At 46.8% G+C, this 12500-nt stretch overlaps 1 protein-coding gene across 1 annotated transcript in view; it reads right to left on the reverse strand.

Moving 5' to 3' along the window:
• nyap1 (neuronal tyrosine phosphorylated phosphoinositide-3-kinase adaptor 1) overlaps nt 1-12500 on the reverse strand; it is a 38498-nt gene that overhangs the window by 15310 nt on the left and 10688 nt on the right. The window contains 1 exon segment of the mRNA XM_077010836.1: nt 363-611. Within this exon segment, the coding sequence (XP_076866951.1) occupies nt 363-547 (185 nt within the window). The 5' untranslated portion in view covers nt 548-611.

The following is a 12500-nucleotide window of genomic DNA, read 5'->3' on the forward strand; positions in this document are numbered from 1 at the left end:
GTGTGTGTGTGTGTGTGTGTGTGTGTGTGTGTGTGTGTGTTTGAGATGATCCACTGGGACACCAGAGGGCCAGATTGTACATAGAATATAGGCCATACTCCCACTCTTTCTTCCTTCTTTCTCTCTCTCCCTCTTTCCCTCCCCCTCTCTCTCTCTGTTTCTCCTTCCCTCCCACCATCTTCCTGTCCCTCCTGAGAGGAAGTAAAATATGATCTGGAAGCTGTGCATGAAATGTGAAAGATAAAGTCATAATTTTGGCTCAGAGATTCATGACTAAACTTAACCCAGCCATGCCCACTCTATTACCCCCACCCTCTCCACCCTCCCCACCTACCCCACCTACCCCACCTACCCCACCTCACCTCTTCTTGCCCTCCTGATCTCGATGTCTCCAGTCCAGTCTGCTCTTGCGGTACAAGAGGTTCATGTCGCCACGGAGAGGCTCCTCCTCACAGCCAATCACAGCGCAGTGCAGCCGCTGGCCCCGCCTCTCTATGTCACGCAGGAAATGCTCCACCGCCACATCCTGGGCGGAGCCAGCGCTCATGGTACAGAAGACCACTGGGAGGCAGGGGGAGGGTGTTTCTGGCCGCTTGCCCCACCTCAGTTACCTGTACAGGTGAGACAGAGAGGTTATTAGGTATGCATATATGCAAGATGGTAGCAGCTCAGTCTTGCAAAGAGACATGACACTGATTAAGGTAAAGTGAACACCGTGCAGGATGAGTCAGTTATTAAGATGCTAAAATGATGATTAATACCTTGGCATAATCATTAGGTTCTCAGGAAGATGTCTACATCTTGTGATTAGTCATTAACTAATTACTGCCATCTCAAGTAAACTTTTAATACAGTCAGTCCCACATGCATGAGCGTCATGTAGTGGCTTGAGATCCCAGTCCTGGTCAGAACCTCCCAAATGCAGCCAGCACGGTCCAGGGTCTCCACAGAGACGGCTGTCAAACGTCTCTGCAGCCCCTACATTCAGACCTTCTCCATGCTGTTGTTTGATGAACTTCCAAGCTCCTTAAACAACTTCAGACTGGGTCAGGAGTGAAAACAAACACAGCAGAACAGCAGTGTAGGACAAATTACACATATTCATGAGGGCTGGATGGATTCTGACAGCTCCGCGCATGTTCAGGGGGTCGTAGGAAAGCTCATTCTCGTTCCAGATGGGGCTCTTCTTCTGTGGTTAGCCACCTCTGTGCTACAGGGCGAAGCCCTATGAATTAAACCCAAGGCCCTGCTTGCTGTTCCTAACGGCTCCTCTGTGCTCTCTTACACGCATGGTAAATGGCAAACGAGCTTTAAATGGAGCTTTAAGAAGTGTTAGGTCTGTGTTAGGTCTGTGTTAGGTCTGAGGTGCTCGCCGCCAGCAGCACAGCTCGGTGTAGGTGTGGTTAGATCTGCACACTGGCTACGTCAGTCACATACCAACAGCACTCTCTACCAAGGACTAATCGAAGGCAAGTGAATCTGCTCAGAAATGTGCGTCATCTTCAACACTCTGAAGGTTATGATGCTGGTTAAGGCCACATTATCCAGATAGTATCTGCAGCTTGTAATTAAAACAGGGGAAGAACATCCTCTATGTATGGTAGAACAGAGTAGCAAACCCCTCTGACTGGACTAATGGTCTTTTACAACATTAGTTGAATAATTTAAATTCTAATTATTATTTGAAGATTTATTTATGAAAGGAGGAAGGAATTCGTGCACTGGAAGCAAATCTCTATGTTTGAAATAGCCTACTACATACTGTTTACATCATACTGTATACTATGTACTGCATACTGGTCCCAGTGGTATGCAGTAGTATTTGGTATAGAATCCAGTATGCGACAAACTCAAACCATACTACGTGGTAATGTGAATCGTCACTGAATCGCTCCCCAACCATTACTAATCTATATCTCCTTCATCACCATGATATTTCTATAATTTGCTCTATATCCCCAGTATATATTTATCTGTACTATCACTAATACTCTATATCCCCATCATTACTGCTCTATATCTCCATCATTACTGCTCTATATCCCCATCATCACTGCTCTATATCCCCATCATTACTGCTCTATATCCCCAACATCACTACTCTATTTCTCCACCATTACTGCTCTATATCCCCATCATTACTGCTCTATATCCCCATCATCACTGATCTATATCTCCATCATCACTGATCTATATTTCCATCATCACTGCTCTATATCCCCATCATTATTGATATATATCCCCATCATCACTGCTCTATATCCCCATCATCACTGATCTATATCTCCATCATCACTGCTCTATATCCCCATCATTATTGATATATATCCCCATCATCACTGCTCTATATCCCCATCATTACTGCTCTATATCCCCATCATCACTACTCTATTTCTCCACCATTACTGCTCTATATCCCCATCATTACTGCTCTATATCCCCATCATCACTGATCTATATCTCCATCATCACTGATCTATATCTCCATCATCACTGCTCTATATCCCCATCATTATTGATATATATCCCCATCATCACTGCTCTATATCCCCATCATCACTGATCTATATCTCCATCATCACTGCTCTATATCCCCATCATTATTGATATATATCCCCATCATCACTGCTCTATATCCCCATCATCACTGATCTATATCTCCATCATCACTGCTCTATATCCCCATCATCACTGCTCTATATCCCCATCATCACTGATCTATATCTCCATCATCACTGCTCTATATCCCTATCATCACTGCTCTATATCCCCATCATCACTGCTCTATATCCCCATCATCACTGATCTATAGCCCCATCATTACTGTTCTATACCCCCATCATCACTGATCAATATCTCCATCATCACTGATCTATATCTCCATCATCACTGCTCTATATCCCTATCATCACTGCTCTATATCCCCATCATTACTGCTCTATACCCCCATCATTACTGCTCTATATCCCCATCATTACTGCTCTATATCTCCATCATCACTGCTCTATATGTCCATCATTACTGCTCTATATCCCCATCATTACTGCTCTATATCCCCATCATTACTGCTCTATACCCCATCACTGACTGATTGTTTAACTCACTCACACACTCATACTCACTCACACACACACTCACTCACTCACTCACTCACTCACTCACTCACTCACTCACTCACTCACTCACTCACTCACTCACTCACTCACACACTCACTTACTCACTCACACACTCACTCACTCACTCACTCACTCACTCACTCATACTCACTCACTCACTCACTCACTCACTCACTCACTCACTCACTCACTCACTCACACACTCACTTGTTCCCCTCATCCCTCTGTTTCTCTGCATCTCTACGGGAGGAACATCTGAGTAAGCATGAGAGGCAGCAGGTATAGCTGTAGGCCCCCAGGCTGCCCTGGCTGTGCCTGTCTGAATCTGAAGCTACTAATGCAGCCTGTCACTTAGAGCACACACAGGCTTTCTGCTCACTTCCCACAGCAGGACAGAGAGAGAGAGAGAGAGAGAGAGAGAGAGAGAGAGAGAGAGAGAGAGAGAGAGAGAGAGAGAGAGAGAGAGAGAGAGAGAGAGAGGCTTGTTGTGAGGCAGATATTCTATAGAGTGCTTAGAATTTGAGCTCTAACTAGTGTGAGAGAGAGCTCTGATTGGCTGAGTTGGACACTAATGTCAGCTACTGTGCTGTGTCTAGCAGGGATGGGGGTTGTGCTGCCAGACTAGAGTTGCTGATCATGTGTGAGTGTGTGTATATATGATATGTGTGTGTGTGTGTATATATGATATAAGTGTGTGTGTGTGTGTGCGTGTGTGTGAGTGTGTGTGTGTGTGTGTGTGTGTGTGTGTGTGTGTGTGAGTGTGTGTGTGTGTGTGTGTGTGTGTGTGTATGTGTGTGTGTGTGTGTGTGTGTGTGTGTGTGTGTGTGCGCGGGTACCCTTTTATCCAGCTGGCTCAGCAGTATTACGGAGGGAGACAAATCTTCCTGGTTCACATTACGTCAACTTTAGAATATATCATGCTTGAGCTTAATACACACATGAAACACACGATACACACAATACACACACACACACACACACACACACACACACACATTGTTGTTTAAGTTAGAGATGATCAGTGAATGAACAATAATTGTATAACATTATGAGTAATATGGTTTCTGGGAGTCAAAACATGAAAAACAGGGTCAGTTTAGGGACAGGAAGTAGCTATGCACATGATACTCCACACAATACTGCACACGATACTCCACTCAATACTGCACACAATACTGCACATGATACTCCACACAATACTGCACATGATACTGCACACAATACTGCACACGATACTCCACTCAATACTCCACACAATACTGCACACGATACTCCACACAATACTGCACGATACTCCACACAATACTGCACACAATACTTCACACAATACTGCACATGATACTCCACATGATACTGCACACAATACTCCACACAATACTGCACATGATACTCCACACAATACTCCACACAGCACACAACAGTCCAGACAACACAAAATATTCCACCACTACAAGCAATGCTCCTCGTCTTGACACCCAATCCCGGTCCAGACACACACCCAGTCCCGGTCCAGACACACATCCAGTCCCGGCCCAGACACATACCCAGTCCCGGTCCAAACACATACCCAGTCCTGGTCCAGACACACACCCAGTTCCGGCCCATACACACACCCAGACCTGGTCCAGACACACACCCAGTCCCGGCCTAGACACACACCCAGTCCTGGTCCAGACACACACCCAGTCCCGGCCCAGACACACACCCAGTCCTGGCCCAGACACACACCCAGTCCTGGTCCAGACACACACCCAGTCCCGGTCCAGACACACACCCAGTCCTGGTCCAGCCACGCACCCAGTTCCGGCCCACACACACACCCAGTTCCGGCCCACACACACACCCAGTCCCGGTCCAGACACACACCCAGTCCTGGCCCAGACACACACCCAGTTCTGGCCCACACACACACCCAGTCCTGGTCCAGACACACACCCAGTTCCGACCCACACACACACCCAGTTCCGGCCCACACACACACCCAGTCCCGGTCCAGACACACACCCAGTCCTGGCCCAGACACACACCCAGTTCTGGCCCACACACACACCCAGTCCTGGTCCAGACACACACCCAGTCCCGGTCCAGACACACACCCAGTCCCGGTCCAGACACACACCCAGTCCTGGTCCAGCCACACACCCAGTTCCGGCCCACACACACACCCAGTTCTGGCCCACACACACACCCAGTCCTGGTCCAGACACACACCCTGTCCCGGTCCACACACACACCCAGTTCCGGCCCACACACACATCTACTGCTGGACCAAACATGCAAATCTACAACTGTGTACAAACTCTAATGTATTGATCTGTGTTGTTTTCCATTGTACCATGCTGTGTTGTACTGTAAATATATTCATAGTCCTATTCATGCAAAACAAAGCTATGCCTCAGATGACCTTTAAAGGCCAGAGCTTGAGGCTGTGGTTCTTGAGGCTGTGGTTCCTGAGGCTGTGGTTCCTGAGGCTGTGGTTCTTGAGGCTGTGGTTCCTGAGACTGTGGTTCTTGAGGCTGTGGTTCCTGAGGCTGTAATTCCTGAGGCTGTGGTTCTTGAGGCTGTGGTTCTTGAGGCTGTGGTTCCTGAGACTGTGGTTCCCGAGGCTGTGGTTCCCGAGACTGTGGTTCCTGAGGCTGTAATTCCTGAGGCTGTGGTTCTTGAGGCTGTGGTTCCTGAGGTTGTGGTTCTTGAGGCTGTGGTTCTTGAGGCTGTGGTTCCTGAGGGTGTAATTCCTGAGGCTGTGGTTCCTGAGGCTGTAGTTCCTGAGGCTGTGGTTCCTGAGGCTGTGGTTCCTGAGGCTGTGGTTCTTGAGGCTGTGGTTCTTGAGGTTGTGGTTCTTGAGGCTGTGGTTCCTGAGTAATTTCTGTGGGCATCTGGAGGAATGCTGTGAATTACCATCCTGCTGCAAGATCCTGAGACCTCTCAGGTTCAGTCAAGGTCTGGATCAGGTCTGGATCAGGTCTGGACCAGGTCTACACCAGGTCTGGATCAGGTTTGGATCAGGGCTTAATGCAGCCCTAAAACAGGAACGTCATGTCATGTACCTTAATGAGGGTCCTGAAAGTGAAACAGTACCACATCACAGCGTGTTTATATATTTATATTTATTTGTATCCAGGTTTGTATGTGAAAGGTTGGAAGACTGAGCACCATCTTGTCTCCACTCCACCCTCTAGATCTCTGCCTGCTCTGAAAATGCCATCACAGCTGTAGGGATCTGCAATACAACCAAGAGCTGCTGTTCACCAACTGGGATGTTTCTATTTCTCAAACGTCCTCCACACTTTATGATACTGTGCCAGAGCCTTACTGAACCCTGCTCACCGAGACCTGTTACTCAAACACAAAGTTTTGCAACTATTTCAAACACAGATGTTTGAACAACATCTGCTGTTGAAACTCAGCACACCAAGACCACATGACCACTAGCACACCACTAGCACAGAGATCTGCTCCCCCACTAAACACAAACAACACTCAGATATTAGGGTCACAACTGGTGATTTAGTGGAGTACAGAACAGCAGGTGTCTCTACTCCCAGACTGCTCTCTCTCTGCTCCCAGACGAGTCTCTCTCTGCTCCCAGACGAGTCTCTGTCTGCTCCCAGATAAGTCTCTCTCTACTCCCAGACTGCTCTCTCTCTGCTCCCAGACGAGTCTCTGTCTGCTCCCAGATAAGTCTCTCTCTACTCCCAGACGAGTCTTTCTCTGCTCCCAGACTACTCTCTCTCTACTCCCAGATGAGTCTCTCTCTGCTCCCAGATGAGTCTCTCTCTGCTCCCAGATGAGTCTCTCTCAACTCCCAGACGAGTCTCTCTCTGCTCCCAGATAAGTCTCTCTCTACTCCCAGACGAGTCTCTCTCTGCTCCCAGACGAGTCTTTCTCTGCTCCCAGACTACTCTCTCTCTGCTCCCAGATGAGTCTCTCTCTGCTCCCAGATGAGTCTCTCTCTACTCCCAGATGAGTCTCTCTCTGCTCCCAGATGAGTCTCTCTCTACTCCCAGATGAGTCTCTCTCTGCTCCCAGATGAGTCTCTCTCTGCTCCCAGACGGCTCCCAGCCCTCCAGGAACACCCACAGGTGGATTAGGGTGTTCTGCTGTTCTTCCAAGGAGGTGACCACTCAGCAATTACAGTGCAATTATACCAACAGGACAGACAAAGACACAGACACACAAACACACACACACTCTAAAGACGTATACACAATTCACGTTATGTTTGAAAGAATGAACGGTGGGGTATGAATCCATATAAACACACAGAACATATTAACATTATGGAACTCTAACTATCTTTCTCTCATACCAGTACACACACATTTCATACATGTAGATGTGTGCTGCCTTCACAGACCAAAAAGCTAAACAAAATGCACACATAAACGCACACAAACACACACACAGACACGCACACACACAGACACACACACACACACAAAAGCTTGTTTGAAGAGGAAGTGAGGGGTGAGAGGTCAGTTAGATGCAGCTCATTAGAGTTCAGCAGCAGATGGACTCATGGTAAACACACACACACACACACACACACACACACACACACACACACACACACACACACACACACACACACACACAGTTTCTAAAATCTATCAGCTACCTGCATCTTCATATATATATATATATATTGGACAGAGAGATTCCCCTCCACACCAAGTGCTTTCACACTGCACCTAGCTGTTGTCGTAGCGACTGGTCCCATCAGTCTAGAGCAGGAGAACGCTTTAGTGCAAAGTGACGGGGCGCACACACACACACAGAAAGAGAGAGAGAGAGGGAGAGAGAGAGAGAGAGAGAGAGAGAGAGAGAGAGAGAGAGAGAGAGAGAGAGAGAGAGAGAGAGAGAGAGAGAGAGAGGGAGAGCAGGGCAGTAAGACCTGTTAAAAACAGAGAGATGGGTGGAGAGAGGGAGGGGTGGACAGCAAGAGGAGGAGAGGGAGGAGGAAAAGACATGAGACACTGAGCTACACCTACTGAGCAGGGAGGGTGGAGGAGTGAAGAAAAGATCATGACACAGAGGGAGAGAGAGAGAGAGAGGGGAGAGAGAGGGGAGAGAGAAAGATAGAGAGAGGAAGACAAAGAGGGAGAGAAAGGAAGACAGAGGGAGAGCTGGCATAAAGAGAAAGAGGGTGAGAGAGAAAGAAAGAGAGGGGGAGAGAGAAAGGGAGAGAAAGAGTGAGGGAGAGAGGTAGAAGGAGAGAGAGAGAGAGAGAGAGAGAGAGGGAGGAAAGGGGGAGGGATGTGAAGCCATGTCTCTCACCCTAGCCACTGTGTGTGGTCTCCTAGCAACACTGTCTGCCTCTCTCTCTTGCTTGCTAAGCTGAACATCCTAACTGAAGGTTTTCAGTCAGTGTGTGTGTGTCTCTGTGTGTGTGTGTACATGTCAAAACACTTTCTTTATGCCTAAGCCCACTCACTGACACTCAGCACACGTCATTAGTGTTTTTTCAAACATGCACTCACCGTGATACTTCACTCTGTCCTGTAAAAACACTCCCACATACGCTACACACTTACATCCAGGCAAACTCAAGCAGCAGACTACAGCAGAAACACACACACACACACACACACACACACACACACACACACACACACATCATATAAATAACAGAACCTGAATGTACACCAGCCTATGGAATACACCAGAAATGTATTCCAGCCTAATCTTTCATATTCATATATGCAGTTAATGGTTAAAACCAATTCAGTCTCAGCACCTGCACTTAGAAACAAATACAAAACTTGTTGGCTTAGAATGCACAACGCAAGCCAAAGGTCAACAGTCATCAGCACATGAAATTAATACATTTCGAGGTATTTAGTCGAGGGTATTTAAAATTGAAGCGGTGCATCAATTTGATGAGCACATTTCCATTATGATAACCACACCTCCGTTATGATGACCAGAACTCCCTTATGATGACCAAACCTCCGTTATGATGACCACACCTCCGTTATGATGACCACACCTCCGTTATGATGACCAGAGCTCCTTTATGATGACCACACCTCTGTTATGATGACCACACCTCCGTTATGATGACCAGAGCTCCCTTATGATGACCAGAACTCCCTTATGATGACCAAACCTCCGTTATGATGACCACACCTCCGTTATGATGACCAGAACTCCCTTATGATGACCAAACCTCCGTTATGATGACCACACCTCCATTATGATGACCAGAACTCCCTTATGATGACCAAACCTCCGTTATGATGACAACACCTCCGTTATGATGACCACACCTCCGTTATGATGACCAGAGCTCCCTTATGATGACCAAACCTCCGTTATGATGACCACACCCCCGTTATGATGACCAGAGTTCCCTTATGATGACCAAACCTCCGTTATGATGATCACACCTCCGTTATGATGACCACACCTCCGTTATGATGACCAGAGCTCCCTTATGATGACCACACCTCTGTTATGATGAGCACACCTCCGTTATGATGACCACACCTCTGTTATGATGACAACACCTCCGTTATGATGACAACACCTCCGTTATGATGACCACACCTCCGTTATGATGACAACACCTCCGTTATGATGACCAGAGTTCCCTTATGATGACCAAACCTCCGGTATGATGACCACACTGTCGTTATGATGACCACACCTCTGTTATGATGACAACACCTCCTTTATGATGACCACACCTCCGTTATGATGACAACACCTCCGTTATGATGACCACACCTCCGTTATGATGACAACACCTCCGTTATGATGACAACACCTCCGTTATGATGAGCACAGTTGTTATGATGATCACAGTTCTGTTATGATGAGCACAGCTCCAGTATGATGAGCACAGCTCCAGTATGATGAGCACAGTTGTTATGATGATCACAGCTCTGTTATGATGATCACAGCTCCAGTATGATGAGCACAGCTCCGGTATGAGGAGCACAGTTGTTATGATGATCACAGCTCTGTTATGATGATCACAGCTCCAGTATGATGAGCACAGCTCCGGTATGATGAGCACAGCTGCGGTATGAGGAGCACAGTTGTTATGATGACCACAGCTCTGTTATGATGAGCACAGCTCCAGTATGATGAGCACAGCTCCGGTATGAGGAGCACAGTTGTTATGACGAGCACAGCTCCAGTATGATGAGCACAGCTCCGGTATGATGAGCACAGCTGCGGTATGAGGAGCACAGTTGTTATGATGATCACAGCTCCAGTATGATGAGCACAGCTCCGGTATGAGGAGCACAGTTGTTATGACGAGCACAGCTCCAGTATGAGGAGCACAGTTGTTATGATGATCACACCTCTGGTATGAGGAGCACAGCTCTGGTAATACATCCTCTTACGTCTCATTCTTACCAAGCTTAGTATGTTCAGAGTCGGTACTTTAGATTCTCTCTCTGTGTGTGTGTGTGTGTGTGTGTGTGTGTGTGTGTGTGTATGTGTGTGTGTATATATATCCAAGACATGGTGAGCCTGCACAGTTAGGAGAAATATAACTGCCTATTTTACGAGATGTTAAGATGGTGATCATCAGTTGCAGTGATCTGTATGTCTGTGTGCCCACACCTTCCTCCTCATGGAAACTGCTGTGATTCATCAGATCGTGTGTCTGTCATGGAGGAGTTCTGAGCAGCAGACACACGCCTAATTCCTTAGTCATATACGCTTTAAAACATAGAGAGACCAGCAGAACTCACTCCCAACACACAGAACATCCAGACAATACCCAATCCAGGAAGTGGAGTAGCGTCTCTGATCAGCATTTGTGTTTAGAGCTTGTGTCAGTCACAGAACTCTGAAGTCCTTGCCTGGGTACTTTATACTCCAAAACACAATACCAACAAATACTAAAAACTAAAACAACACACACACACACACACACACACACACACACACACATATCCTTAACGGGAAGTCGGATTTACTTTTAGAGAATGTAATGCCATTTCCTTTATAACCTAAAGTACATATTCACATATATACATAAAAACACAGTAGGAATAAAGAGAACTGTGTGTGAGAGAGAGAGAGAAGACAGAGAGAGATATAGAGAGAGGAGGAGAGATGGAGAGAGAGGGAGATAGATGGAGAGAGATCAGTAAGGCTAAGAATGTTAAACATTGTTGAATGCATCTGTAATGCATTGATTCCTATATTAATATTTCATATTCACATTATTAATATTAATTCATTTAAAGGGTAGATTTAGTCATCTTTATGCTGATTTAGACAGGTGTTATGTCAGCAAATAATCTGTAAAAACAAGTTCAGCGATGTTAAATTCAGTTGAACTCAGGACTTGGACTCATTAGAAACACATTAGAATGTGAAGCTGACGAGATTAATCTTTCATAGTCTGAGCTAAAATTACCACTGCCTACACACACACACACACACACTTAATTTGCTTTAGATGGATGGAGTCGGCTGTATCTTTCTGATCAGGTGAAAATTATATTGGAAAATAATGTAGATACAGTTGTTGGGTGAAATATGAGGCTCTCTGATTGGTCTACACAGCTGAACTGTACAACACAGCTGCAGACCAGCTGGAATCTAAGACAGAAGGCATGCAGATGTATGAAGAGGACACATCTGAAGAGGACAGACATCTGAAGAGGACATATCTAAAGAGGGCACATCTGAAGAGGACATGTCTAAAGAGGACACTTCTGAAGAGGACAGACGTCTGAAGAGGACATGTCTAAAGAGGACACGTCTGAAGAGGACAGACGTCTGAAGAGGACAGATGTTTGAAGAGGACACGTCTAAAGAGGACAGACATCTGAAGAGGACAGACGTCTGAAGAGGACAGATGTTTGAAGAGGACACGTCTGAAGAGGACAGACATCTGAAGAGGACAGACGTCTGAAGAGGACAGATGTTTGAAGAGGACACATCTGAAGAGGACATGTCTAAAGAGGACACGTCTGAAGAGGACAGACATCTGAAGAGGACAGATGTTTGAAGAGGACACATCTGAAGAGGACACGTCTGAAGAGGACAGACATCTGAAGAGGGCAGACGTCTGAAGAGGACAGATGTCTGAAGAGGACAGACGTCTGAAGAGAACAGACGTCTGAAGAGGATAGACATCTGAAGAGGACAGATGTCTGAAGAGGACAGACATCTGAAGAGGACATGTCTAATGAGGACACGTCTGAAGAGGACAGACATCTGAAGAGGACACGTCTGACACACTGAGAAGATCTGTGACTGGTCCACACACTCCCATTCCCGGAGAGGCCTGGTGCCCTGTGAGACTAGGGACCCTGGCGGCCAGCGTGCGGGACTCCTCTGGTGTGTCCACCTGTCCCCGTGTGCTGAGCGGAGACGGAAGAAGAGGGCGGGGACTGGTGGGTGGAGCTGGA

The sequence above is a fragment of the Brachyhypopomus gauderio genome, chromosome 7, assembly GCF_052324685.1.
Source record: "Brachyhypopomus gauderio isolate BG-103 chromosome 7, BGAUD_0.2, whole genome shotgun sequence".
NCBI classification, from domain to species: Eukaryota; Metazoa; Chordata; class Actinopteri; order Gymnotiformes; family Hypopomidae; genus Brachyhypopomus; species Brachyhypopomus gauderio.